Here is a 25,584-nt window from a genome sequence, read left to right as displayed (position 1 = left end):
GAGAAGTAACCCCTGTGCGGCGGGGGGCCGGGGGGGGGTGTCCCAGCGCACACCGAAGCCATACCCACCCCCTCCCTCGGGGGATGGTGCGCTGTCGCGGCCGGGCGAGCGGCTGGGTGGGCCGGGGCCCTGCCTCTGCTTACCGGGGGCGGGGTGGGGGGGGCTCTCCCGGTGCCGGCCGTGAGGGAAGGCCGGGGGAGTGCCGGTGATGAGGCGCTCGCCATCTCCCCCCCCCCCCCCCCCCCCGCCTCCCCGGCCTGGCGCTGCGATTTCGGCGTCGCGGGGTCGGTTTCCGCGTTGTGTAAAGAAAACGTTATCGAGTCAATAAACCGTGTGCTTTACTACGGCCCTGCCTCTGCCACCGCCGCCGCGCCGGGATCGGGCGGGCTCGGGGCGGGCGCCGGCGGACCCGCGGCGGGAGCGCGGCGCCCCCTGGTGGCGGAAGCGGGGCGGGGTGGGTGTTCCCGCTTCCGGCGGGCCGCGGCGTGTGACGCCACCGCGCACGGCCCGGCTCCGCCCAGGAGGGGCGGCCGCCCTGCGCCGCCATGTCGGGAGCGGCGGGGCCGGGGCCGGGGCCGCCCGCGGGGCAGGGCCGCTCCCCGCTGCCCTGCGCCCCCCGCCCCGCCGCCGCGCTCCAGCTGGCCGGGGGGGCCGAGCCGGCGAGGCCCGGTGTCGCCGTCATCGACCTCCGCTTCCCCCGCGGCGCCGCCGCCGACGTGAGTGCGGCTCCGGGCCGGGCCGGGCCGCGCCGGGCCGGGGAGTGCCGGGGGCGGTACCGGCGTGGAGTGGGGGGATAGCGGGGAAGGTCCCGGTGCGGGAGGGGGGACGCCGGGGGCGGCAACGGTCCCAGCATGGGGAGGGGATGCCGGGGGCGGTACCGGGGTGGGGGGGTGATGCCGAGGACGGTGCCGGTACCGGGGTGGGTGCCGGTGCCGGGGTGTTACCAGGGGCAGCACCCGTACCGGTGTTGGGCGGGATGCTGGGGGCGGTCCGGGACCCCGGTATGGGGGGAGCGATGCCGGTGCCGGTCCCAGTAGGGGGGAGGGGGGAGGATGCTGGTGCTGGTGCTGGTACCGGTATGGCGGGAGGGTGCTGGTGCTGGTACCGGCGTGGGGGGGTGATCCAGCGCCACTACCGGTACGGGGGGGGGGGGGGGGGGAGGGATGCCGGTGCCGGTCCCAGTAGGGGAAGGGGGGGAGGGATGTGGGTGCCGGTGCCGGGACCGGTGCGGGGCGGGAGGGATGCCGGTGCCAGCAGCGGTACGGGAGGGGGATGCCCGTTCGGGTGGCGGTCCCGGTACGGGGAGGGGGGGCTGCCGGTGCGGGGGCTGAGGCCGCCGGTCCCGCAGGTGCAGGAGATCGTCTTCAGGAACTTCTACACGGCCTTCCTGAGCGTGCGGGTGCAGCGCCCCGGCCCCAGCGGCTCCCGCCGGTGGGTGACCTGCCTGCGGGACTACTGCCTGATGCCCTGCCCGCACACCGAGGAGGGCTCCCAGGACTACTTCTCCCTCCGCCGCCACCAGGTCGGCATGGCCGGACGGTGACCGTGGCGTCGCCCGCGCCTCCGGAGCTCGCCCCTCTTTGCCCACGCCCCGGGACGGCTCCTGGGCCCTGGGGCCCCGTGCCGATGCCCCGCCGTGCCCCCACGGCAGCGGCTCTCCTGTCCCTGCCAGCCCTTCTCAGCAGCGAGGGTCCCCGTGCTGGTCCGGCCCGAGCCTGGCTCTGCCCAGCCAGCCACCGTGAGGTGACACGTCCCTTGGGCTCCTTCCATCTGGGGCGGGTTGGGGCTTTTTTGGAGGAAATCCCACAAGCTGCCCTGGAGCGGCGCCAGCCTGGCCGGCCCCTGAGGTGACAGCTCCCTTCGTCCTCGTCCCGGCAGATGCTGTGCGACGTGGACCAGGTGACAGCGGTGCGGTTCATCCTGCGGCAGCCCTCGCCAGTCTGGCTCCACTTCACCATTGAGGAGCTGCAGATTTTCCCTCCAGGACAGAAGGTGAGCAGGGGGCCGGTGCTGGCCTCCCTGCCAGGCGGGGATGGAGGTGGGATCGGGGACACTCTTCTGTGACCCTCTGGATCTCTTTCAGAGCCCCCAGAAGGATTTCCCCTCCTGGCTCTCCCAGTTGACTCCTCCGGAGCAGCCAGCCAGCCTACACGGGGTGAGTGATCCTCGCTGAGGTATTAGGGGGAAGGAGGGACCTGCATGGGGTGCTGGCCACGGGCAGGAGCGTCCCCTGTGAGGCTGCCGGCCCCATCCCTGCCCCGTCAGCTCCACACCCCCACCAGGAGTAGCTGCGGAGCCCCACAATAACCTGCCTTGTGCTGGAAGTAGTTTGCAGTGTTCAGAAGAAAAATATCTCCATGAGGATGTGTGATTTGAGGTGACACTTAAGTCTACTTGCCCTCTATTCTAGGGACAGGAATGTCCCCATGGGGAGCGGTGGGTGCGCAGCATCGCTCAGCCGGCAGGTGGGATGCACGGGGATGGGGTGGCCTGGCTGGTCCCCGGTGTTTGGCGGAGGGTGCGCCCCGGGGAGCGCATCGCCCGGCGGGGGTGGCATGCAGGCGGAGGGAGGTCACAGCCATGGCACGTGTTTACAGCTTGCGAGCCACATCTGCCTCTCTGGCGGCCTTCGGTGAGCAAAGTCCGGGCAGAGCAGGGCGGGGGCAGGCAGCTGGCTCGCCCACGGAAACCTGCTGAATCAGCCACGGGCGCTGGGCCAGGAGTGGGGCCACGCCGCACGGCACCTCCGGGGCAGTTCTGCTGCCAGGCTTTGGTGCTACGGAGCTTACGCTGCGTTGGCGGCAAGGCTTCTGCCAGCCACGACAGGCCTGGGAGCTCTGGTCCCTGCCCAGCTGTCTGGCAGGCTGGGGAGGACACCCTGATCCCTTGATGATTGCTTGGATCACATCGCCCTTGGCAAGGGGTGGTCTGGGGGGATGCTGGGGCAGGGGAGAAGCGGTGCGGAGCTTCACCCCAGCCTGGAGAGCTGCTGCGGAGCCTGCAAGTCCCGCCTGGCTAAAGGTCCCTGCGGGGAACCGGCGCCTGCAGTGGGGTTTCTGCTGCCTGGCCCAGGGAGCGTGGCGAAGAGAGGCTGTTGGGAAACTCTGGACTGTGCGATTAGGTTTTTAATCATTAGCCAGTGATCTGCTTTCTGTCCTTGCCCTGGATGCCTGCCAGCAGAGACGGGCTGTGTCGGCACCATGGCACCCAGGCCTCAGGGTCACCCGTTTCCCCAGCTGCCTGTTTTCCTAGAGCGGGGCCCTGCTCGCCCCGTGTTGGGAAGCCACGGGCAGGTCGGGAGTGTGGGCACCTTCGCGATAGTTCCCGGCTCCCTGGGGGGCACAGCCATCTGGCCACACTGCTGCCCGAGCCCAGGGTGTCCCAGCCCATCTGGGCCATCCCCACTCCGCAGCGTTGTGCCCGCTTCTTTCCAGGAGCTCCCTGACCCGGAGAAGGTGTCGACGGAGGTCCAGCAAATGTGGGTGCTGACAGAGGTGATCCGGGCTCGCCAGGCAGCTGCCCGCATCGGGCGCTTCGACGTGAGTCCTGCCACCCTGCTTGTGGGTGCTCCGGCCTCGCCACGTTGCTGGAGGAGCCCTCCCAGAGGGGGCTGCTCCCGGCGGGATGGGGTGGGGGTTTGGGGTGGGCTGTCCCGGCAGAGTGATGGTGCTGTGCAGGGACCGACGGTTGCTCTTTTGCAGGTGGACGGCTGCTACGATATCAACCTGCTTTCCTACACGTGAGCCCCGCCGGTGCTGGCCGGAGGGACCTGGCTCCTCCGCACTCCCGGGGCCCAAGCGGACACCTGCGCTCCCGCATCAGCCTGCGTCCCTGCAGCCCCGGGGAGGTTTCCAGGCCCTCCCCGTGCCCCTTCCCCAACTCCTCCTGTGCCGGCTGGCAGCGGCGGGCAGCCCTGCTGCCCCGGAGCCCCCCAGTGAGCCTCTCCCACCCCAGTGCCCCCCCAGTCGCCGTGGCTCCCACGCTGCTGCTCGCTGCTGCGGGCAGAGCCCGGTTCCCCCACCCTACCTCTGCCCCGGGGAGCGGACCCCGGCCCTGCCTGCGCTGCAAGGAGACAAAGGGGTGCTGGGGCCGGTGCCCACCGCGCTCGGTGCCGGGGAGGAGGGGGGGGGGGGGCGGCGGGGAGAGCCTCGGTCGCGACTAAAAGCTGCTACGTTGGTCCCGCCTGTGCCCGCCTGTCTCTTTTGAAGGGGGGGCGATGGCCGTCCCCGGGCAGGACCCGCACCCAGCATTCCCCCCCCCCCCCCCCTCCGCCTCCCCTTCCCCGGGGGAGGCGGTGCCGGGGGGCGGAGCGGGGCGGGGGCCGGCCGGACTCCATGTCCCAGGCGCCCCGGGGCCGGACCGGGCCGTGCCAGGGAGGGAGGGAGGGAGGGAAGATGCTGCGGGCGGGCTGCCGAGCCGCGCTGCCCCGCCGCCCCCCGGGCTCCGCGGCGCTGAGCGGGGTCGGGGGGGAGCGGGGAGCCGAGGCCGGGGAGGGGGGGTTGAAACGGACGCCGCTGGACGCCCTGCACCGGTCCCGGGGCGGGCGGATGGTGCCGTTCGCCGGCTGGAGCCTGCCGCTGCACTACGGGCAGGGCCACCTCCAGTCCCACCTGCACACCCGCCGCTGCTGCTCCCTCTTCGACGTCTCCCACATGCCGCAGGTAGCCGGGGAGGGATGGGGGGCCGGGGTGGGGGGGGGAACCACACACACATACGCACACACGTTCACACCGCCTCACACCCCTCTCCCCCACCCCCGGCCTCTTCCAGACCCGGGTGTACGGCCGGGATCGCGTCAGGTTCGTGGAGAGCCTGGTGGTGGGGGACATCGCCGAGCTGAAGCCGGGACAGGTACGGGGCACTGGGGCGGCGGGGGGGGGGAACCCCGGCATCCAGCCAGGTCAAAGGTCTCCAGGGACGCCCCAGGGGGGGCAGAGGGGTGGGCAGCCTGCCCACGCTCCCAAGGGCCGCGTCCCGCAGGGCACCTTGACGCTGCTCACCAACGAGAGGGGTGGCATCGTGGACGACCTCATCGTCACCAACGCGTTGGAAGATCACCTCTACGTGGTGTCCAACGCCGGCTGCGCCGACAAGGACTTGGCCATCTTGAGGGTACGGGGCCGCCCGAGCCCCCCGGGAGGTGGGGACGCGCGGTGGGAACGAGTCCTCCCACCTTTCGGTGACGTCCGTGGCTGCGCGGGGCGAGGTGGCCGTGGCCCCCGCGCGGCGCCGGCACCAGCCCGGCCCCCACGCTAGCAGCCCGCTGTCACCCTGGCAGGGCAGAGCGGCAGAGCTGCGGGCCGCTGGCGGCGATGTCCACCTGGAGGTGTCAGACAACGCGCTGCTGGCCCTGCAAGGTAGCGGGGGGCCCACGCGGGCCTTTCCTTCTCCGGGTCCTTGCCCGATGGATGTCAGTGATGTCCCCGTGTCCCCCCCTTCCCCAGACACTGCCATCCCCCAGAGCCACCTGCCTCCCCAGGTCCCTCCATGGCACGGGTGCTGCAGGCGGGGCTGCCGGATGACCTGGCCAAGCTGTCCTTCATGAACAGCATCACCACGACGGTCTTCGGCGTGCCGGACTGCCGGGTCACACGCTGCGGCTACACCGGCGAGGATGGCGTAGAGGTACCCTGGGAGCTGCGCCAGCACCTCCCCACCACGGTACCGAGGGAGGGGAAGGCCGTGCCCCGCTGACCCTCCCCGTGTCCCCCCGCAGATCTCGGTGCCCGCGGGGCGGGCGGTGGAGCTGGCTGAGCGGCTGCTGGGCGTCCCTGAGGTGTGGCCGGCGGGGCTGGCGGCCAGGGACAGCCTGCGCCTGGAGGCCGGGCTCTGCCTCTACGGCAACGACATCGACGAGACCACCACGCCTGTTGAGGCCGGGCTGCTGTGGACCTTGGGTAGGTCAGGGCCACGTCTGCCCGGGGGACGGGCGGAGGTGCGAGGCAGCCCCACGTCCCCACGGGGACCAGGTGGGCATCGCTGACGCTCGCGCATCTCTGCCCCACAGGAAAGCGCCGGCGCGTGGCCATGGACTTCCCCGGCGCGGCCATCATCATGGCGCAAGTGAAAGAGAAGCCGAAGCGCAAGCGCGTGGGGCTGACGTCGGTGGGACCCCCCATCCGTCCCCACACGGCCATCCTGGGCCCCGAGGGCACGCCCGTGGGTAGGTGGGGGCAGCGGGGCTGGCGCGGGCACGGCCCCGAGCTGCGCCCGTGGCAGGGGAGGGTGTTGAGGCTGCCACCCTCCGCTCACCTCCCTGTGTCCCCACGTCTCCAGGCACGGTGACCAGCGGCTGCCCCTCACCCTCCCTGGGCAAGAACATCGCCATGGGCTACGTGGAGGCGGCGCACAGCCGGGCCGGCACCGCGCTCACCGTCGAAGTGCGGAAGAAGCAGCACCCGGCCCTTGTCACCAAGATGCCCTTCGTGCCCACCCAGTACTACATGGCCAAGTGAGGCCAGCCCCCGCCACCCTGGCCCCAATAAACGCCCCTGCCCCGCTCTCCTGGCCTCCTCTCCGGTGACGGTGGTGGGTGCCAAAGCAAGGGGCAGCGGGTGGGGCACAGCGCTTTAATGGTGTGGGCAGTGCCCGGCGGTCCCGGCGCTCCTCACTCCCGGTGCGTCTTCGCTGGCTCCGCCGCCAGGCCCTCCCTGCAAGAGAGGGGCAGCGTGAGCAGGGTTGGGGTGGCACCCCAGCGTGGGGCGAGGGCACCCACCCACCTGTGCTGGGCAGGCAGGGCTGGGGTGGTGCACACTGGGGTGTACTGGTCTGAGGACAGAGCTGGGAGGGTGCTCACTGGGGTGCACTGGTTTGGGGGTGCAGCTGGGGGGGGTGCTCACTGGGGTACGCTGATCTGGGGTCATTGGATGGAAGGGTGTTCGCTGGGGGACACCGGTCCAGAGATGCAGCCAGGGGGACACCTGCTGGGGTGCACTGGTCTGGGGCTGTGGCCAGCAGGGCCCTCCCGGGGGTGCACTGGACCGGTGGCACAACCCGGAGGACGCTCTCCGGGCCATACTGGGCTGGGGAGGGGGGCGCTCGCTGGGCTGTACTGGTCCAGGGGTGCAGCCGGGAGGGGGCTCGCTGGGACGTACCGGGCCGGCGGGGAGGGGCGGGGCGCTCGCTGGGGTGCCCCGGGCCGGGGGCGCAGCCGGGAGGGCGCGGGCCGGGGCCGGGCTGGGCCGCGGGGAGGCCGCGGCGAGGGGGCCGGGGGGTTGGCGGTCGCGGTCGGGACTCACCGGGGCGGGCAGTGCCGCTCGGCGGCGCCGTTGCGTCCGGCCGGGCCGGCGGGGGAGAGGGAGTGTGCGCGGGGCCGACCGGGCGCGGGGCCGGGGCCGGAGGCGGGGCCGGGGCCCAGGCCGGTGCCGGTGCCGGGGGGCCGGCGGGCGGCGGGCCCCGTCCGGTAGCAGAGCGCGGCCACCGCCCCGCCGTAGGCGCGCCAGGCCAGGCGGACGCCCAGCAGGCTGAGGCCCAGCCAGAGCAGCAGCAGCTGGCACAGCACGGCCCGCACGTCCTGCGCCGCCCACTCGGCCGCCAGCTCCCGGCCCAGCGCGCCCAGGGCCCGCCACGGTGCCTGCCAGCCCGCCGCCGCCGCCGCCGCCGCCATGGCTGCGCCGGCCGGGGCGGGGGCTTCCGGGTGGGCGGGGCCTCCGCGGGGAGGGCGGGGGCTTCGGGGATAGGCCCTTGCCGGAGGCGAGGGTGGGGGCGTGGCCTCTGGGGGGGCGGGGGCTTCGGGGATAGGCCCTTCCCAGAGGCGAGGGTGGGGCGGGGCCTGAGCGGCGGGCGGGGCCTCCCTGGCGGGCGGGGCTTTTTCGGGGATGGGCCGTTCCCGGAGGCGGGGATGGGGGCGGGGCCTGAGCGGTGGGCGGGGACTGCACGAGGAGGGGCGGGGGCTTCGGAGATGGACCCTTCCCGGAGGCGGGGATGGGGGCGGGGCCTGGGCGGTGGGCGGGGCCGCCATGGCGGGCAGCGGCGAGGAGGGGCTGTACTCCCGGCAGCTGTGCGTGCGGGGACCGGGGACCGGGGACCGGGACCGGGACCGGGGACCCGGGACCCGGGACCCGGACGGGACGGGGCGGACCCCCGGGCCCCGCTGACGGCCCCTGCCCCCGCAGGTACGTGCTAGGCGGCGGCTCGCGGCGGTTGGCCGGGGCCGCGGTGCTGGTGTCGGGGCTGCGCGGGACGGGAGCGCAGGTGGCGGCGGCGCTGGTGCTGGCGGGGACCGGGCGCGTCGTCCTGCACGACCGAGGCGCTGCCTGCACCGCCGACCGCGCCCACCAGGTACCGGAGGGGCCGGGCGGGGGGCCCCGAAACGGGTACGGGTACCGGGGCGGGTGGGGATGCCGGTGGCGGGTGCAGATATGGGTGGGGATCCCGGTAATAGGTACAGACAGGGGTCCCGGTAATGGGTACGGGTACAGGTGGGGGTCCCGGTACCAGGTACGGGTGTGGGTGGAGGTCACAGCAATGGTTTGAGTGTAGCTGGGAGATCCCTGTTGCAGGTATGGGTACAGGGTGGGGGGCTCCCAGTAACAGGCACAGGTTGGGGGTCCTGCTAAGGAGTGTGGAATGGGAGGTTCCTGTGATGGGTATGGCCCAGGGTGCCTCTCTCATCGTCACAGGTAAGGCCCACGGGGTGTCCCATGCCATAGGTATGGTGGTCCTCAGCAGAGGGCCCCCCACCAGCGCAGACAGGTCACCGTGGAGCACCCCGCTGTGGCGAGCAGCACCCCAAACCCATGGGGTGCCCCACCATATGCCCACCCTGCAGTTCCTCCTGGAGGAGAGTGATGTAGGCCGGAACCGTGCCGAGGCGTCCCAGCGGGCCCTGACCGAGCTGAACCCCCACGTGACGGTGGCAGCTCACATCGGGGAGCTGTCGGAGGACTTCCTTGCCTCCTTCCAGGTGAGCCTGTGCCCCCATGCCCTGGGCCCACCCGGGACGGCAGTGCCCGCTGACAGCCCCGGTGCAGGTGGTGGTGCTGACCGAGTCCTCGCTGGAGGAGCAGCTCTACGTCGGGGACTTCTGCCATGCCCAGGGCATCTGCTTCATCGTGGCTGACGCCAAGGGACTGGCGGGGTAAGGGGTCTCTGCCACAGGGTCCTGCCACTGGCTCCGAGCCACCTTGTCCCCAGAGCCCCCAGCCCTGCTCTGCAGGCTGCATCCCCATCCTGCTGGTGGGGCTGCTTGGCCCAGGCAGGACCTAGCCATGCTCGGGCAGCTTGGTGAGGCAGACCCCATCGGTTCTCTCCAGGCAGCTGTTCTGTGACTTTGGGGAGCGCTTCGTCGTTGACGACCCGGCAGAAGGGGACCTGGTGTGTGCTGCTGTGCAGCACATCTCCCAGGTAGCAGGGTAGCCTCCGACGGCTCCCCCCCAAACACTGCTGCCTGGAGGCAGTGGCTTTATGCCACCCGGTTCTGGTCTCCCACACTCATGTTCCTTCCGCTCCTCAGGGCAACCCAGGTGTGGTGACATGCATGGGGGCAGAGGACAGCCACGGCCACCTCTTCTGCGACGGTGACCTGGTGACATTTTCTGGCGTGGAGGGGATGACAGAGCTGAACAGCCAGGAGCCTGTCCCCGTGCGCGTGTTGGGTGAGCCGCCCAGGGGTTCCCAGCTGCCCCAACCCAGGTTTGGAGAACTTACCGGGTCCTTAGTGGTGACCGTGATGTCCATCCCCCTCTTGTCCCCAGATGCTTTCAGGCTGGAGATCGGCGACACCAGCTCCTTCTCGCCCTACCGCCGTGGCGGCCTGGTTTCGCAGCTGCGGCTGCCCCAGGTGCACTCCTACGTAAGTCCGCCCTCGGCCCCGCGGTGCTGCCGCCCGGGCCAGGGCAGCGCCGTGCCATGCCATGCTGTTCCCCGGCCCCGGGGAAGTGCTCACCTGAGCCGTGGCACTGTGCCGGCAGGAGCCCCTGCGCCGAGCGCTGGCAGAGCCCAAGATCCAGGTGGCGAGTCACGAGGAGCTGCCGCGAAGCCACAGCCTGCACGCCGCCTTCCAGGCCCTGCACGCTTTCCGTGGGGAGCAGGGTCGCCTGCCCCGGCCCAGGGCGCTGGTGAGTCCCTGTCCTGCCCCTGCCTGCCCCACTGCCACCCTGCCCAGGGCTGCCCTCGCCCCCTCTGCTTGCAGGCGGATGCTGAGCGAGTGCTGGAGCTGGCGCGGAGCCTGGAGGCACAGCAGGGTCCCCTGGACGAAGACATCGTGCGAGCCTTCGCCAGCGTGAGCGCGGGGGACCTGTGCCCCGTGGCCGCCATCGTCGGGGCCCTGGCGGCCCAGGAGGTGCTGAAGGTGAGTGGGGCGAGGGTCCTGGGCCCTGGGGTCCCACTGGTCATGCTCCTCATGACTGTCCAGTAGCACTTGGCGACCAGGTGCAGGGCCGGGCAGCAGGGCTGGGGTGGGATACAGGGGAACCTCGCTGGCCACGAAGCTGACGGGGCTCCGTTCACCCCAGGCCATCACCAGGAAGTTCCTGCCCCTGGACCAGTGGTTGTACTTCGATGCCCTGGAGTGCTTGGCGCTGGAGGGGGCCACGCGGCTGACGGAGGAGGACTGCGCCCCGGTGAGAGCACGCGCCGAGCCCGTCCTGGGCATTGGGGGTGCCGCGACCACCCACGCTCACGCGGCTCCTCCGTCCCGGCAGACGGGCTCTCGCTACGATGGGCAGATTGCTGTCTTCGGGGCCACCTTCCAGGAGCAGCTGGGCCGCCAGAAGTACTTGGTGGTGAGCTGGGGCGGGCGCCGCGGTGCCAGGAGAGGCTGTGGAGCAGCCGGCCAGCACGTGGGGAACTGCAGCGGCTCTGTCCCGGCAGGTGGGAGCCGGTGCCATCGGCTGCGAGCTGCTGAAAAACTTTGCTATGATGGGGCTGGCAGCGGGGCCAGGCGGGGACCTCATCGTCACCGACATGGACACCGTCGCCCTTTCCAACCTCCATAGGCAGCTCCTCTACCGCTCGGCAGATATATCGGTAAGGTGCTGGGAGGCAGGGGCCGAGCTCTCCCTAAAGGGCACCTTGGCTGTCCCAGGGGGGCTCCCCGGGGCCGCGGGGTGGGCGAAGAGCCGCCCACCCCTCTCTGTCCTGGCAGAAGCCGAAGTCGGTGGTGGCCGCGGCGGCCGTGCGGCGCATGAACCCCAGCGTCAGGGTGACGGCTCACCAGAACCAGGTGGGACCTGCCACCGAGCCACTCTACGGGGACGACTTCTTCCGGCGCCTGGACGGTGTCATCAGCGCCCTGGACACGCTGGAGGCCCGTGAGTGCCAGGGAGGGGAAAGGGGCTGAGCCCCAGGATGTGTCCCCCCCCCCGGCTCCCCAGCAGCCCTGACTCACCACAGGTGCCTACTTGGAAAGCCGCTGCCGGCGCTGCCTCACACCGTTGCTGGACTCGGGCACGGAGGGGCCACGGGGGAACGTGCTGGCCATGGTGCCCCCCCTGACCAAGCCGCTGGGGCCGGCCAGCGCCCCTGGGGATGGCACCTTCCCCCTCTGCACCCTGCGGTTCTTCCCCCGCACCATCCAGCACACACTGCAGGTAGGCTGTGCCGCGCTAGCCCCAGCACCCAGCAAGGAGGTACTGGGACCTTTGTCTTCCTTTCCCATTTCCCCCTCCGGCCACGGCCTGGCAGCGGGCCATGGGCAGGATGCAACCCCAGCTGCTTCCTGCTGGGAGCCTGAGCTCTGCTGCCAGCCCCAGCACAGCCTTGCCCTCTCCTGGGCTTGGGCTGGGGGTCCTGGGGGCCACAGGGTGGGGGTCCCCGTGCTCAACCCCTGCTCCCCCTCCACAGTGGGCCCGTGATGAGTTTGAGGGGCTCTTCCAGCTGCCCGCGGAGCATGTCAACCGGTTCATGGAGTGAGTGGGCTTAGGGCAGTGGCACTGGGAGACGGGCTGCCGGCCCTGCTGGGGCGCTGCCTGCTGCTGCCGGGGTTGGGGAGAAGGGGACAGACCACTCATCCCGCCCAGGGTGTCCCACGGGATTGCTCCTGGGCCAGCAGCAGCGGCGCCTGGTTTTGCAGAGACCCGGCTTTCCCGGAGCAGCTGCCGGCAGGGAAGGCCCTGGAGGTCCTGGAGCAAGTGTGGGGCAGCCTGCGGGAGCGGCCACGGGACTGGCAGGACTGCGTGCGCTGGGCCCGCCGGCACTGGCAGAGCCGCTACCACAATGCCATCGCCCAGCTGCTGCACACCTTCCCTCCGGAGCACGTGAGCCCGGCACCCACGGGGCTGGCACCTCCCCACGCCCTCTCCCCTCTGCCAGCCACCCCTTTCCCCTCTGCTGGCTGCCCCACTGCAGTCATGGGGACGGTGTCCCCAGGCCTGACTCTGCTTTCCCTCTGTGCCAGGAAACCAGCCCGGGTGTCCCCTTCTGGGCAGGGGACAGGAGCTGTCCCCATCCGCTGACGTTCAACCCCGACAACGTGAGTGCAGGGGAGAGCTGCGGGGCCCCACACTGGGGACAGTGTGGGTGGGGGGAGAGCCGAGTCTGTGCCAGGGGTACCGTAGATGCCGGACCATAGTCGTTCTCTATCTGCTACCGTCTGTCCGGGGCTGCCAGGTCTTGGGCTTGGTCTGTCCCCATCCCCTAGTTTGCTGGGGCACTGCTGGGGACAGCTCACACATGCTCTGCTGCAGGAGGAGAGTCAGCTCCATCTCCACATTGGGGCAAAGTGGGCAGCCTTTGGCCATGTGGACTCATGGACCACCCCGGCTGCCCGGACCCTCTGCTCCCACAGGACGCCCACCTGGATTACATCCTGGCCGCTGCCCACCTCTTTGCCCAAGCACACAAGGTGCCACCGTGCAGCGACCGGGCGGCCGCCCAGACCATCCTCCGCAGCGTGGTCCTGCCGCCCTTCGCGCCCCAGGAGGGGCTCCAGATCTCCCTCGCGGAGGAGCAGGAGGAGGCACAGGCGCCTGCGGGTGAGGCTCCCTGTGCCCGTGGGTTCCCCAGGGCATGTCCCCAGGTCCAGCCTGGTGGCGGTGGGGCTGCAGCGCTGCTCGTCCCTGCCCCAGCACCCGGGAGGACCCGGACCGAGAGGGTGGGCACCGTGTCATGCCCCGCCATAGTGCCACGGTGCAGGGGTCCCACCCCAGGGGTCTCTGTGCCCCCAGACTGCAGGCGGCTGGCAGAGCTCACCCAGGACCTGGTGCAGCAGAGAAAGGAGCTGGTAGGGGGTGAGGAGGCACAAGTGCCCCTGATGGAGCCCATCCACTTCGAGAAGGTACCTGGGGCCGGGCAGGCGGCCCTGCTCAGCTTGGGGGTTGGTGGCCGCTAGTCCCCACAGGACGCCGATGTCCCCACAAGAGGCTGATGTCCCTGCGCTCTTCCCTGCAGGACAACAACATCCACATGGACTTCATCATGGCAGCGTCCAACCTGCGCGCAGAGAACTATGGCATCCCCCCTGCCGACTGGCTGACGGTGAGGGGGGCAGCCCACGGGGTCACAGGTCCCCGTCCCACGTGGGGCAGCTGGTGACACCCCTTCTGTCTTCAGAGCAAGCGGATCGCCGGGCGGATCGTGCCCGCCATCATCACCACCACGGCGGCCGTGGCCGGGCTGGCGTGCCTGGAGGTCTACAAGCTGGTGTGGGGGTGCCAGGACCTCAGCTTCTACCGGAACAGCAACCTCTGCCTGTCCGACTGCCTGCTGCTCCGTGTCCAGCCACTGCCACCCCCCACCTACCAGGTAGGACCCACTGCCCTGGGGCAGGGCAGGTGGGGGACCCCCAGGGGTCTTGGGGTGTCCCACTGAGCTCCCAGTGGCAGCCGCCATGGGGCAATGCCAGGGGGACCCAGGAGTGAGGAGGTGGCCACGCAGGAGGGGCAGCCCTGGCCATGGAGCTCCGGAAACGGAGCCGGGTGCCGCGGCGGAGCAGGCGCGTTGTCGGGCGGCGAGGAACCGGCTTCTTCCTGCGGCCGCCCCCCTGGCACAGGGCCGCTGCCGCCATCCCGCTCGGCCCAACCGAGATGTTCTGGGGTGCCCATGGGGGCTGAGGCAGCCCCGCTGCCCCACAGCGGGCCCCATGGAGAGCCCCACGGCCGGGGCGGGGGGGGCAGGAGGCCGTGGCGGCCGCGCACATCTGGCTTATGGAAACCAGCTGGAGCAGCCGGAGAGAAGCTGGCACCAGGCCGGGAAGGGCCGCCCGGGGGGGAGCGGGGCTGGGGGTCCCGGCAGCAGGGGGCCAGGCCGCAGCCGCTTTGCTGGGGAGGGAGAGCGGGGGCGGGGGCAGGCCCAGATTGGGACCGTCTGGGCGATAGAGGCCCCTTTGTCTGGGGGTTTATGGCGTGCGAGGCAGCCCTTCCGGCGCGGCAGGAAGCGCCGATTGGAACCAGATTGGCCCGGGGGGCCCAGGGCCGGGGGCAGGAAGAGAGGGAGGGAGGCTCCTCCACCGCCTCGCACCGGCTCCGGCACCGCTTTGGGTTCCCCGGCTGCCCCACGGCCCCCCATCGCGCCCCACAGGCCGCCTGGCCCTGTGCCGTCCCGGCCGCTGTGCCCCCCGCGTTGGCACCGTCTCCGGGGTGGAGGATGCTGCTGGGGCCGGCCACGTCCTCGCGTCCCCGAAGCAGCACCCGGCACCTCCGCGTCCCACAGCGAGGACGCCCGGCGCGACGTTTCGCGCCTGGCCGCTTGGCCGTGGTGGGAGCGTGTGTGTCCGAGGCCCGCTTGGCATGACCTGCGCTCCCACAGGGGCCCAGGGAGCCCACCTTGGGGGGGCGAGGCTGCGTTTTCGGGGGTGCTGGGACGAGCAGCGGCGTGCCCTCCGCGCTGGGCGGTCACCGCCCCGGTGAGGATGGGGTTAAGCGCTTTCCACCCCGGTGGGATAAGTGCAGGCAGCAGAAGGCAGGAGGTGAGAAGGCAGCAGAAGGCAGGAGGGGAGAGCGGCCAGGTGCGAACGCCCCTTCCCGAGCGGGGCCGGGGCCAGCACAAGGCAGGGGCTGGCACTGCCTGCGGCGAGGGCAGATGGCAGGGCGGCCGTGCCAGACGGCGCGGGGCCGCATCCGGCGCTCGGCCCCGAGGTCGGAGTCTTGCTGGCCCCCTCCGGCCAGGGCCGGGGTCGGGGGGGCCACAGGCGTGAGAAGAGGCGATTGTGCGGGCCGGACAGCCCTTCAATGGCCCTTTGTGCGCCCTTCCTGGCCCGGGGCTGGGGGCAGCGCCGGCCCCACGCCAACTCTGGCCGCTGCGGTGCCAGGGAGACGGCTGTGTTCCCCAGTGCCCCGGACCCCTGGGGTGCCCTCATCCCCCTGCCCCCAGATCGGTCCCTCTTCCCGCCCTGCTGTACCCCAGCCCTCATGCCCTGCCAGTCCCTGCCCCGTGGGGCTGGGCAGCCGGGATTTGGGGTGCCAGGACCAGCTGCTACCCCACGCTTCCCGCTTGCAGTACGGCGGGCGGGAATGGAACTGCTGGGACCGGCTGGAGATGCGGGCAGTCGGCGCAGACGGGCAGGAGATGACGGTACAGGATGTGCTGGACTGGCTGCAGGTGAGCCTGGTGCGGGCAGCACCCAGTTGGGTCCCCCTGGGGGGTGCGGGGCTGGATCCTGACACCCAACTCTTGCAGAGGACGCACGGCTGGACCGTGACCATGCTCCTGCGTGGCCACACTCTGCTCTACGACAGGGAGGAGGATGAAGAGACACGGGCCCAGCAGCGGGTACAGAGGTAGGTCTCTAGCTCCCCAGGGCCCAATCCTGCCCCGGGGGGGGCTGCCAGACCCCTCTCCCTCCATCCTGAGCCACTCCAGCTGCAGCACAGCTCCCAGCCAGCTGCTGGATAAACATCCTGCCGGCAGCGCTTCCCGTGGCGGGACCCCTGCCCGGCCCCTCGCTGCCGGCCCCCGTGTCTCCCCAGCCTGGCCGGGTGCCCCAGAGGGGCCTAAGGCTCCCCCCGAGGCACCCGGCCAGCCTCGGGGGACAAGCCAGCATCCCCACAACCCCCCTTCCCTGCTACAGGTTATCGGAGAACCTGGAGGCTGCCGGGGAGCCACGGCAGCGGGAGCTGGAGCTGCTGTACGTGTGTGAGGGAGAGGATGCTGAGGCTGAAGATAATCGTCCCCCTCTTCTCTGCTCCCTACCCTGAGTGAGGGGCTGGCACCCCCCCACCCCATGCAATAAAAGCTGCAGAATGCATTGGCCCTTGTTGCAAAAACTGCCCGGCCGGAGTCGGGGTGCAGGCCGCCCCCCCTTGATAAACGTTGCTGCACCCATATCGTACAAAACCAGGGTTTATTTACAGCGGAGGAGGGTGCGGGCAGCGGCGGGCAGGGCTAAATGTAGCCGATAACGTCGTTGCAGATGATGGGCTGGCGACTGCGGCTGTTCATGAGGGCGGTGAAGCGGTGGAAGTCCGTGGCCAGCTGGGCGATGTTGCTGTGGGACTGGTGGAAGCAGGCGCCCTTGGGCTGCCCCCCCAGCCCCAGCGGGCAGGAGAAACGCTTGGTGGTTTCACGGCCCCCCGGCCGGGCACCCTCAGCCCCTCGGGGCCGGGCCATGTTGGCCAGCTTACGGCGGACATTGCCCGAAAGGCTGAGCAGGAAGGCGGGGGGCTTGGCCAGCCGGCGGGAGGGCTCGGCAGGGGTTCGGTGCCGGGGTTCGGCTCCCACCTCAGGCAGGTCCATCCAGTTCTCCACCAGGTCGGCGAAGCAATTGTCGCCCAGCACCAGGGGCTGCCGGTTCCGGCTCTGTGACAGCAGTGCCACGGTCCAGTCCCGCGTGTCGGCTGGCTCCAGCGCCCGCCACTGCTCCAGGCAGGCGTCCGAGGTGGATTTGGGGCGGGCGCGGCGGGCAGGGGCGGGCGGCGGGGCGGCGGGGCCGGCGGAGAGCCGGTGCGCCCGCTGGCAGGGCGGCGGGTGCCGGCGCCGCACGGGCGCCTCCTCCTCCCGCCACGTGCCCCCCGACGCCTCCGAGTACCCCGAGTCGAACTCCAGGCTGCGCTCGCTGGCCGGGGGAGAGCGGGCGGCCAGGGCCCTGCCCTCCTCCTCCTCGGCCCCCGGCTCCAGGCTGCAGGCCGAGTCCGCCGCCGAACCGGGGCGCGGGGGGCACGCGGGGCGGGGGGCCGGCCCCGGCGCCCCTCCAGGGTGGTGCGGCGCCTGCCGCGTGCCGGGCATGTGCGTCCGCGGTGCCGCCCCTGCCTCCCGCTGGCACCGCTGGGGGGAAAGGGCAGGTCAGCGCGGTCGTCCCCGTTTGCCCCGGCCAGCACCGCGAACCCCCGTCCCACACCCCCCCCCGGCACCCTGTGCCCCCCAGCCCCGGCTCTGGGGGGGTGCTTTGCTCGCAGACCCGGGCGTGCGGCGGGGTGCGGGGAGTGGGGCGCAGGTCCCGGCTTGCCTGCAGCCCCGGGCCCCGCTTTCCTGCGGCTCCTGCGCGGAGCCGGCCGGCGTGCAGCGGCATGTCGGGTGAGCAAGCAGGCACCCAGCCCCGGCCGTGCCTGCGGGAAATGACACAGGGCCACGGCACGTAGGAGCCGGGCGCCCTGCCGTCCCCCCGCCGGCCCATCAATTCCCCCCGCGCCGGTGGGACGGCCAGCCGGGACGCCCCACCGGCAGGACCCTGCTCGGTGGCGCAGGGCCAGCTGCAGCCCCAAGGCACCCACGGGTGCTAGGGTGGGGCGCTCCCCCCATGCGTTGGCAGGGCCACCCCACCCACCCTCTGCCCTCCAGCCGGGGACACCCCGGGTGACGTCAGGGTGCAGCCAGGCCTGTGCCCAGGGCCAGGGCCCCCTCAAAGTGCCGTGGAGCGTGGGGGGCCGGGGCTGAACGAGGCAATGGCCGGGCGGGCGCTGGAAGGGGCGGCTGGCTCCCGCAGCTGGGCCGCTCCTCGCTCTTGAATTCCTATTGTCTGAACCCAAAAGCAGGGTGTTACGTCCGCTTTCCTTTCCGCGCCGGAGCCGCGGGAAGCTGAGCGAGCAGGAGGGATCGCTCCCCCATCCTGGTAAACCAGCCCGCTCCGGCCTGCCCCGACGGAGCTGCTGGCCAAGCTGTCCCTGTCCCCATTCCGGTCCCCGTCCCGGTCCCCGTCCCCCTCCGCGCTGGCTGGGACCCCCTCAGCCAGCCCTGCTGGCGACACGCCACCGCTCCGAGCTGCCCATCCCGGCGCTGGCCGGGGACGCCGGCGCACCCGGTTGCGGGGAGCAGGGTGGATGTGTGGCAGGCCCGGGGGAGCCGGCTGGGCCACCCCGTCACCGCCGGTCCCCTCGGGGCAGCCCGGTGGGCGGGAGGGTGGCAGCTGCGGGGTGGCGGTGCCGCTGGCACCCCGACGGCCGGACGCCGTGGCCCCTGGCCACCCGCGTCCCGCGGCCACCCGCGCCCCCCACCCCCCCCCCCGCCATCCGCGTCCCACCGGACGCCCGCGTCCCCCGCGCCGCCTTGGCCTCGCTCGTGATGTCACGGCGCTGATGTCACTGGCAGCACCCTGACATCACGGCAATGCCCGGGCGGGGCGGCGGGGCGCGGGCAGGGTAGCCCCGTCCCCTCCCGGTGCCCGCGGCGGCACTCACCCGGTCGGCGCCGAGCTGGCCCGGGCAGGCGTCCGGGCGGGCGCTGTGCATGCCCGGCCCGGCCCCGCTCCCGCTCCCGGTCCCGGTCCCGCCGGTGCCGGTGGCGGCGGAGCAGCAGCGGAGCGCGGCGCGGCGCCCGGCCGTCCCCGCCGCCTCCCGGCGCTGTCTGGGCGGCACCGCCCCGCCCCGCCGCAGCCAATGAGGCCGCCGTAACGTGAGCCCGGCCCGCACCGGCACCGGCACCGCCGCCCCGGGGCCCCGCCCCGCCTCCGCCCCGCCGCCCCGGGGCCCCGCGCCGGGCACCAGCCCGGGCACCGCGGGACCGGGCACCCGCCGGGCGAGGCAAGACCCCCGGGGCACCGGGCGGGGAGGAGAAGGACCCGCCGCCCCCGGTCGGCAGCGCCCCGGCCCCGCGGGCAAGAGGGGGTCCCGGGGCCGGGAAGCCCCGGCAGGAAGGAGGGCGGCCCCGTTAGAGGGCCCCGGCGGAGGCACCCGCGGCCACCGGGCTGCCAAAATAGGTTTGAGCGTCGGAGAAGGGAAAGGTGACCCCGGCCGCAGGGGCCGCGCTCCGCCCCCGCCTATTAATTGGGAGCTAATAGCGCTTAATAGGAATTCCGGGAGAAGCGGCTCTGGCTTGCAAATGAAGAACACGGCCAAAAATCACCTCCCGGCTAAATTGCCCCGTTCCCGAGCGTGCCGCGGCAGCGAAACCCCACGGAGCATCGCTGCCCGCCTGCCCCGCGCCGGCCGGGGGACGGCGAGCGGCGGGGAGCGGGCACGGGCGGGAACCGGGGGGGCATCGGCCCCATGCCCCGGCCCTGCCCCGGGGCCGGGCGGGCAGCCGGGGGTGGCCGGCGTGACGCTGGGCCGGGGTGGTGCCCGGCCCCCCTGGCAACGCGCTCCAGCTTGTCCCAAACAGCCGACGAGCCATGGGCATGCACGGACGCCTCACCTTCCTCCTCCTCCTCCTCCTCCTCAGCCTCCGTGCCCCAGGTAGGCACTTCAGGCTTGCGGCGTCGAGGGCACGCTTTGCCAGAGCCTGGGTGGGGACCGAGAGGAGGGGGACGGGGGACAGGCTCCCCTCGGTTGCCCCAGGTGCCCGGGGCTGACCCCGGGATGGGCAGAGGGGCTGGCGGCTGCCTGGCTGGGTTCGGGCAGGGAGCGGGCATCGCTGGGGCTTCCTCAGGGCATTGCCAGGGTGTCCTCGGGGCATCGCGGGGGCATCTCTGGGGCTTCCCCAGGGCATTGGCAGGACACACCCGGCAGGCTGGGGTGACGCTCTCTTCTTTGCAGGGACTTTCGTCAGAGCAGCAGGTAAGAGCAGGGTGCCCTGGGCCCCGCTGCACCCAGCAGGGAGAACCGTGCCCGTGTGGGTGCCTGGGTGCAGGAGCAGAGCTCCCTAAGCACGGCTGGCCAAGCGTCGGTGGCACTGACTGGGTGCGAGGCTGGTCCCCGGGGTGTCCCGCCAGCCCTGCCTGACCTGCCACGCGTGGTGGTCCTGAGCGAGGATGCGGTGCCGGGCACCTGCGTGGCCAAGCTGACCGTGTCCTGCAGCAACGTGAGCGGCAGCCCCAATGTCACCCTGCACGGCATCGAGCCCGGCCACCCCTTCAACCCCATCGCCATCAGCGCTGACCCCACGGCCCCCGCCACGTTTCAGGCAGAGGTGCGGCTGGGGGACGGGGAGCAGGGCAGGAGCCCGTGGGCGCCCTGCTGAGCGCCGCGTCCCTGCGGCAGGTGACGCTGCGTGCCGGTGCGGAGCTCGATGCCCGTCGGGTGAACCAGTACAACCTGATCCTGCGGGCCGCTTGTCCCGGCGAGGACGAGGTAGAAGAGCGGCTCTTTGTCCAGGTGACAGCAGAGCAGGCGCTGCGCTGTGACACCCCCTTTGCCACAGCGGGTAGGAGCCAGGGGGTGCAGGGCAGCGGGGGTGGCGGGTGCCAGCCGGCACTGGGCTCCCACGGCCGTGCTGTGCCACAGGTGGAGACGTGGTGCAGGTGCTGGCGGACGTGGCACCCCGGACGCCCCTGTATGCGGTGCTGCCACAGCCACTTGGTGGGCTGACGGTGAGTGGTGGCTGCCCTGGGGACCCACAGCCCCGCAAGCAGGAGCAGCCTTGGGGACAGTGGAACGTGGAGCGTGGGCGTGGAGCTGGGGGACAGGGGTGCCCACCCTCCTCCCACCACCCGTCTCTCTGCAGTTCAGGCTCCGAAACCATGACACACCACTCACGCTCACCCGCCGGGGCCTGGTGCTGGTGCCTGCCGGTGGCTTCGACCCCAGCAATGACACTCAGGTGGGCACCAGCGTCCTCAGGCTGTCACAGCCACATCTCGGCATGCCTGGGCTTAGCCCCTCACTGGTACTGCCTGCAGGTCTCCACGTCCTGCTCTTCCCATCGGGCTCCCATCTCCCCCCGGCCCCAGGAATGCTCCAGCCCTGTCTTTGTCCAAAGCTCCATCCCCTTCTGCACCTTGAGTCTTGTCCCAGTCCTCATCCCTGTCCCTATTCCTGTCCCCATTCCGGTCTCCAGCTCGTCCTCATTTTCATCTCCACCCCTCTTCCCATCCCTGTTCCTGCTCCAACCCCCATTCTCATCCCTGTCCCCCTTCCCTTTCCTGTCTCTGTCCCTGTTCCTGTCCCCATCCTGTCCCTATTCCTGTCCCTGTATCTATTACTATCCTCATCCCTATCCCTGTCTCTGTCCCCACCGCTGTCCCCATCCCTGTCCCTGGTGCCACTCGGGGCTGTCTCACGGCCACCCCGGCGTTGCCCTGCAGATTTTCAGGCTGGAGATCGAGGTGATGGACCGCCACGGGCACAACTGCAGCGGGGCCGTGAGGGTGGAGGTGCTGCCATCGCACCGTCCCCGTGTCACCTTCCCGTGAGTGGGGCCGGGCCGGGCAGGGGGTGCTGGTGGCAGCAGGCCATGCGACGCTGCCTGCCTTGCTTGCAGCGAGCCGCAGTGGGCCGTGACGGTGCCGGAGGGCACCGGCCCCTTAGAAGTGGTCACGCGGGTTCATGCCAGTGGTGACAACGTCCACTATGCCATTCTCGCTCCTGTGGCACCCAGACTCTTCACCATCAATGAGGGTAAGTGGGATGGCGGGGGTCCCCACAGCCACCCTGTCCCCGTCCCCGTGCCTGGCGTGAGGCCGTGCCTTCTCCCGCAGTGACGGGTGAGATCCGCAGCACCCGCCGGCTGGAGGTGGGCCATGCACTCCTCCTCGTCCGGGCTTACAATGCGCTGCACCCCGCCGACCACGCCACCGCCACGCTCAATGTCACCGTGCAGGGGACAGACCGGCGGGCACCGAGCTGCGTTCCAGCCATCTCCGTGTACAGTTTGGGGGGGGGAGTGGGGTGCGGACGATGCTCTGCTGTGCCCAGGACACGGGGGACAGGAGCTGAGCTGCTGGCTGCCCCACCGCAGGTCCCAGGTGCCTGAGACAGTGTTCCCTGGCAGCACCCTGGTGACACTGAGGTGCACCGACTCCACCAGCACCGAGGGGGGGCTGCACTATGCCCTTGAGGGGCCCCCCGCCTCCCACTCCCGCTTCCGCATGGAGGGGCCGCGGCTGCAGGTGAGCGGGGCTGTGGGCAGCGCCCAGGCGACCGGCAAGCCCGGAGCTGGGGGAGTCCAGCGGGACAGTGGGGACCCTCTGACATGTGCCATCATGCTGGGCCCTGGGCCAGGGCTCCCCAGGAGCCTCTGGTCCCCAAGGCCTGGCTGTGCTCCCCCTTGCTCCTTCCTGCTCCCCTGGCATCACAGCTTTGCGGGATACCCCAGCTTTGCGGGATACCCCAGCTTTGCGGGACATCTTGGCTCTGCCTGACCCCCCTGCCCTGGCTCGGCAGGTCAACACCACCCTGGACTACGACTCGGAGGCCGTGGCCGCTGTGGGCTTCCAGTTCACGGCCACCATCGTTGTGTCAGCAGGAGGGGAGCCCCCACGGAGCAGTGAGTGCTCGGGGGGGGTGCAATGGGAGACGTCACTGGGCAGGTGGGAAAAGCCCCTTCCTGACCCCAAAACCAGCAGATCACAGAGGAAATGTTCCTCCCCTGCTGTCCCAGAGATGCCCACCCAAGGGGTGGTGCCACCGTCCCCACGTCCCCCAGCCTGCCCAGCAGAGAGCATGCCTAGCCTGGTGCAGGCTGGTGCCAGCGTGGCTGAGCCGCTGTGTGCCCCACAGCCCGCGTGCCCGTGCTCGTGATGGTGACGCCCGTCAACGAATTCACACCGGTGTGCCCCAACGGTGCCATCTTCACTGTGCCGGAGACGGCGGCTTTTGGCAGCACTGTTGGGCGTGTGGCCGGCACCGACCGCGACTACCCACCAGACAGCCTCGAGTACAGCCTGGAGGGGGGCCCCAGCCCTGCGCAGCCTTTCTCCATCGACACGCGCACCGGTGAGTGCCAAGCCCCTTCCCCAGCCCCTGCCACCTCCTGTGGCACCCACGGGTGCCCAGCAGCTCACACCACCCCGCAGGCGAGATCCGTGTGGTAGGACCCCTCGACTCTGAGCAGCACAAGAGCTACAGGCTGACCGTGCGGCTGACGGACATCCACAATGACCTGGACCCAGCAAAGCGGCGGAGCCGCCTGTGCGAAGTGACCGTGCACCTGCAGGTGTGAGTGCAAGCCCATCGGGTGAGCCATGGTGGGTGCAAGCACCGCGGGTGCCGTACTTCCTCCCCCACTCCCGGCAGGCCGTGCCGGACCAGGTGCCAGTGTGCACTCCTGAGGTGCAGGAGCTGCGGATCACGGCCAGGTCGGGTGGCCGCCAGTCTGTCACCCGCCTGGCGTGCCAGAGCAGCCCCAACGGTGCCATGCTGTCATACACCATCACTGGAGGTGAGGAGCGGCCAAGCCACAGTACAACCCAGCCCCTCACCGCGGCGTGGCACTGAGCAGACCCTCTTGTCCAGGCAACGAGGATGGGCGCTTTCAGCTGGAGGGAAACACCCTCTTCTACCTCCCCAATGACCTAGCCGAGCCCCGCACTTTTGTGCTGCTGGTGGAGGTTCGGGGAGGCCCCAGTGCCCCCCGCCGCAGCACCACGGTGGCACTGGTGGTGCATGTCACCCCCCGGAGCACCCCAGTGCCACCCAGCACCACCACCCTGCGCACGGTAAGCAGAGCCTGTTGGCCAGACAGGGCTCCCAAGTCCATCAGGCTCCCCGGCTGTCGCATGCCCCCTCACCTCACCGCCTCCGCAGACGCTGCGGAAGGAGCCGCTGGTCGTTGTGCGGACAGAGGCGGTGTGGCACCCGCCAGCCTGGTTCGTGGCCGTGCTGACTGTCTCCGGCGCCCTGCTGCTGGCCGCCCTGGGCTGCATGACCCGGACCCTGCTGTGCAGGTGAGCCCTGGCCCCGCGGCGCGGCGCGGCGAGCAAGACTAGAGGCTCACGGCTACCTTCTCCTCCCGCAGCAACCGAGACTCTGGCAAGCTGCTCCTGGACAAGAGGTGAGTGCTGCACGGCTGGGGCAGTTGTATCGGCAGCGAGGGGCAGCCGTGCATGTTGGCACAGGCTCTCACAGAGTCCTCACAGGCAGCTGGGGAGACGCAGCATGTGGGAGGTGTTTAATGTACCCCGCGTCTGGCTGTGGTCTGTGGGTTGCTGTGGCGGCGAGCTGACTCTGCCCCAGGGCAAGGGTGCAGCACTGATGAGAGCCATGGGTGCAGAGATGGCGATTTGGCCGGGGGACAGCCATGTCGGTGGCCGAGCTGGCGCACAAACTCTGCAGCGGGCAGGGTGGGATGGCACAGAGCTGCCGCTGCTGCCCGCCACAGGGCTGGGTCCCGGCACGGGGGCTGGGGCTGCTGTGCCTCACCAGGGGAGCCCTGATTTGACAGGGAAAGCTCCCTGGGAGGAGGTGAGCAGGCTGCACACCCCTGGTAGGATGAATGAGGGGTGATGGGCGGCAGAGAGGAGAGCCTGAGGAGGCACTGGAGCCGGCCCAGCCTGTGCCGGGCGTCTGCAAGGCGAGGAGGAGGCAGGCAAGCCTGCAGGCAGGATAACAGCCACCTCCAGTGGCATAACTGCCCCGGGGTGATGCACGGCTGGATCCAAGTTCATTGGTGAGGTTGAGGACACAGTGCCTGGTGGCACTGGGGCTGTAGTGGCCATGCAAGGGAGGAGACTCGGGCTCAGCCCCTGCAGGTGGCCCTCGCAGCAGAGGAGGGCCTTCAGGGCTGCAGCTCGCCCAGCGCAGCATCCTCCGAGCACGAGAATGATACGTGCCGGCACGTTGGGAAACAAGTGGATGTGGTGGCAGACCAGCTTGCTGCTTTCAGGCATCACAGAAAGGTGGTGGTGCTTGGGGGAGCATGGCCCCTGCCACAATCCCCTTCAGTGCCCAGGGGACACACAGGTTGGGTAAGGGACGATCAGGTAGGTGGATGACGGGCTCGATGGGGCGCAGCTGGCAGCGGAAAGCCTGGCTGGCAACCCGCTCTTGGCAGCATCCCTCGGGGTCAAGGCTGGGGGCCCATCACCAACAGCATGTCCCCCCCCTTGCCCCCTCTTCCCTCTGCAGCTCCTGGGACGTGGCAGAGCAGAGCGGGAGTGAGGAGGAGCAGGGCCACTCCCACGCCAGCAGCCTGGTAAGTGTGTACCATGACGGTGAGCGTGGGTGCTCTGCCGGGGGCATGGGAGGGAGCCCTGGGGCCCTCAGCACCCTCTCCTATCTCTCCTCCACACAGGAGCAGTTCGACGGCCGTGCCCAGGACCCGCGTGAGTGCCCTGTGCCAAAGCCCCGGCAGCCTCGGACTGCATCCCTCGAGGCAGAGGGGTCCGGGGGATGGGAGAGACAGGTGCTGGGCAGCGATGCCTGGGCAGCACCCGCAGGGCAACGGCTGAGCGCTGTCTCCCAACTCAGGCACTGGCAGGGACTATCTCTTCAACAGCGTGACTGGGGCACGGCGCTGGATCTGAGCCGCTTGAGTCGGTGAGGGGGTCCCCGCGACCCACAGCTCCCTGTGGGCCATGCCGGGCAAAGCACCTGGTGCCAGCAGCACTGGTGCAGCCCTCGGACCTGGGACAGGAGGGGAACCCTCCTCTGTGGCTGAACTCGCCACCCATGGGGTGCAGCC

General features: G+C 71.0%; 6 protein-coding genes across 8 annotated transcripts; 4 read left to right on the top strand and 2 right to left on the bottom strand.

Moving 5' to 3' along the window:
* Window positions 1-533: 533 nt before the first annotated feature.
* NICN1 (nicolin 1, tubulin polyglutamylase complex subunit) lies at window positions 534-4,099 on the top strand. Its single transcript, XM_049826886.1, has 6 exons — window positions 534-716; window positions 1,349-1,522; window positions 1,879-1,992; window positions 2,084-2,155; window positions 3,435-3,539; window positions 3,702-4,099. The coding sequence occupies exons 1-6, from the start codon at window positions 546-548 to the stop codon at window positions 3,741-3,743; spliced, it is 678 nt and encodes a 225-aa protein (XP_049682843.1). The 5' UTR covers window positions 534-545; the 3' UTR covers window positions 3,744-4,099.
* A 116-nt stretch (window positions 4,100-4,215) lies between these two features.
* AMT (aminomethyltransferase) lies at window positions 4,216-6,501 on the top strand. The gene is given in 9 exon segments (XM_049826885.1): window positions 4,216-4,261; window positions 4,263-4,661; window positions 4,771-4,851; window positions 4,981-5,112; window positions 5,279-5,357; window positions 5,480-5,625; window positions 5,717-5,897; window positions 6,008-6,163; window positions 6,277-6,501. Coding segments are annotated over 9 exon segments (1,398 nt in total). The 5' UTR covers window position 4,216; the 3' UTR covers window positions 6,456-6,501.
* Window positions 6,502-6,555: 54 nt separating this feature from the next.
* Window positions 6,556-7,630, bottom strand: TCTA (T cell leukemia translocation altered). Its single transcript, XM_049826887.1, has 2 exons — window positions 7,239-7,630; window positions 6,556-6,650 (listed from the first exon to the last, which is right to left on the bottom strand). The coding sequence occupies exons 1-2, from the start codon at window positions 7,604-7,606 to the stop codon at window positions 6,608-6,610; spliced, it is 411 nt and encodes a 136-aa protein (XP_049682844.1). The 5' UTR covers window positions 7,607-7,630; the 3' UTR covers window positions 6,556-6,607.
* A 312-nt stretch (window positions 7,631-7,942) lies between these two features.
* UBA7 (ubiquitin like modifier activating enzyme 7) lies at window positions 7,943-16,123 on the top strand. 3 transcript variants are annotated; one of them, XM_049826842.1, is made up of 24 exons: window positions 7,943-7,999; window positions 8,115-8,280; window positions 8,771-8,905; window positions 8,973-9,079; window positions 9,255-9,345; window positions 9,455-9,596; window positions 9,696-9,793; window positions 9,912-10,058; window positions 10,133-10,291; window positions 10,455-10,562; window positions 10,644-10,724; window positions 10,813-10,968; window positions 11,087-11,252; window positions 11,335-11,531; window positions 11,785-11,849; window positions 12,014-12,197; window positions 12,338-12,412; window positions 12,728-12,914; window positions 13,107-13,216; window positions 13,330-13,416; window positions 13,492-13,683; window positions 15,376-15,477; window positions 15,556-15,656; window positions 15,947-16,123. In XM_049826842.1, the coding sequence occupies exons 1-24, from the start codon at window positions 7,959-7,961 to the stop codon at window positions 16,071-16,073; spliced, it is 3,024 nt and encodes a 1,007-aa protein (XP_049682799.1). In that variant the 5' UTR covers window positions 7,943-7,958; the 3' UTR covers window positions 16,074-16,123. The 3 variants fall into 3 exon arrangements, with proteins under 3 accessions (XP_049682799.1, XP_049682800.1, XP_049682801.1); XM_049826843.1 differs by lacking the exons at window positions 7,943-7,999; window positions 8,115-8,280 and adding an exon at window positions 8,047-8,114 and having other exon boundaries at window positions 8,771-9,079; XM_049826844.1 differs by lacking the exons at window positions 7,943-7,999; window positions 8,771-8,905 and having other exon boundaries at window positions 8,216-8,280; window positions 8,906-9,079.
* Window positions 16,124-16,200: 77 nt separating this feature from the next.
* On the bottom strand, window positions 16,201-18,640 carry INKA1 (inka box actin regulator 1). The gene is made up of 2 exons (XM_049826846.1): window positions 18,489-18,640; window positions 16,201-17,139 (listed from the first exon to the last, which is right to left on the bottom strand). The coding sequence occupies exons 1-2, from the start codon at window positions 18,537-18,539 to the stop codon at window positions 16,261-16,263; spliced, it is 930 nt and encodes a 309-aa protein (XP_049682803.1). The 5' UTR covers window positions 18,540-18,640; the 3' UTR covers window positions 16,201-16,260.
* Window positions 18,641-19,371: 731 nt separating this feature from the next.
* Window positions 19,372-25,526, top strand: CDHR4 (cadherin related family member 4). The gene is made up of 20 exons (XM_049826565.1): window positions 19,372-19,481; window positions 19,782-19,802; window positions 19,958-20,154; window positions 20,226-20,388; window positions 20,469-20,554; window positions 20,689-20,784; window positions 21,269-21,372; window positions 21,445-21,581; window positions 21,662-21,827; window positions 21,922-22,072; window positions 22,347-22,449; window positions 22,683-22,898; window positions 22,979-23,118; window positions 23,199-23,343; window positions 23,418-23,620; window positions 23,709-23,848; window positions 23,920-23,955; window positions 25,029-25,095; window positions 25,195-25,225; window positions 25,371-25,526. The coding sequence occupies exons 1-20, from the start codon at window positions 19,418-19,420 to the stop codon at window positions 25,424-25,426; spliced, it is 2,322 nt and encodes a 773-aa protein (XP_049682522.1). The 5' UTR covers window positions 19,372-19,417; the 3' UTR covers window positions 25,427-25,526.
* Window positions 25,527-25,584: the final 58 nt, after the last annotated feature.

This window comes from Accipiter gentilis, chromosome 23 (assembly GCF_929443795.1).
Source record: "Accipiter gentilis chromosome 23, bAccGen1.1, whole genome shotgun sequence".
Classification (NCBI taxonomy): domain Eukaryota; kingdom Metazoa; phylum Chordata; class Aves; order Accipitriformes; family Accipitridae; genus Astur; species Astur gentilis.
Note: the sequence above shows the minus strand (reverse complement) of the source record. Positions and strands in the feature narration are given on the sequence as shown.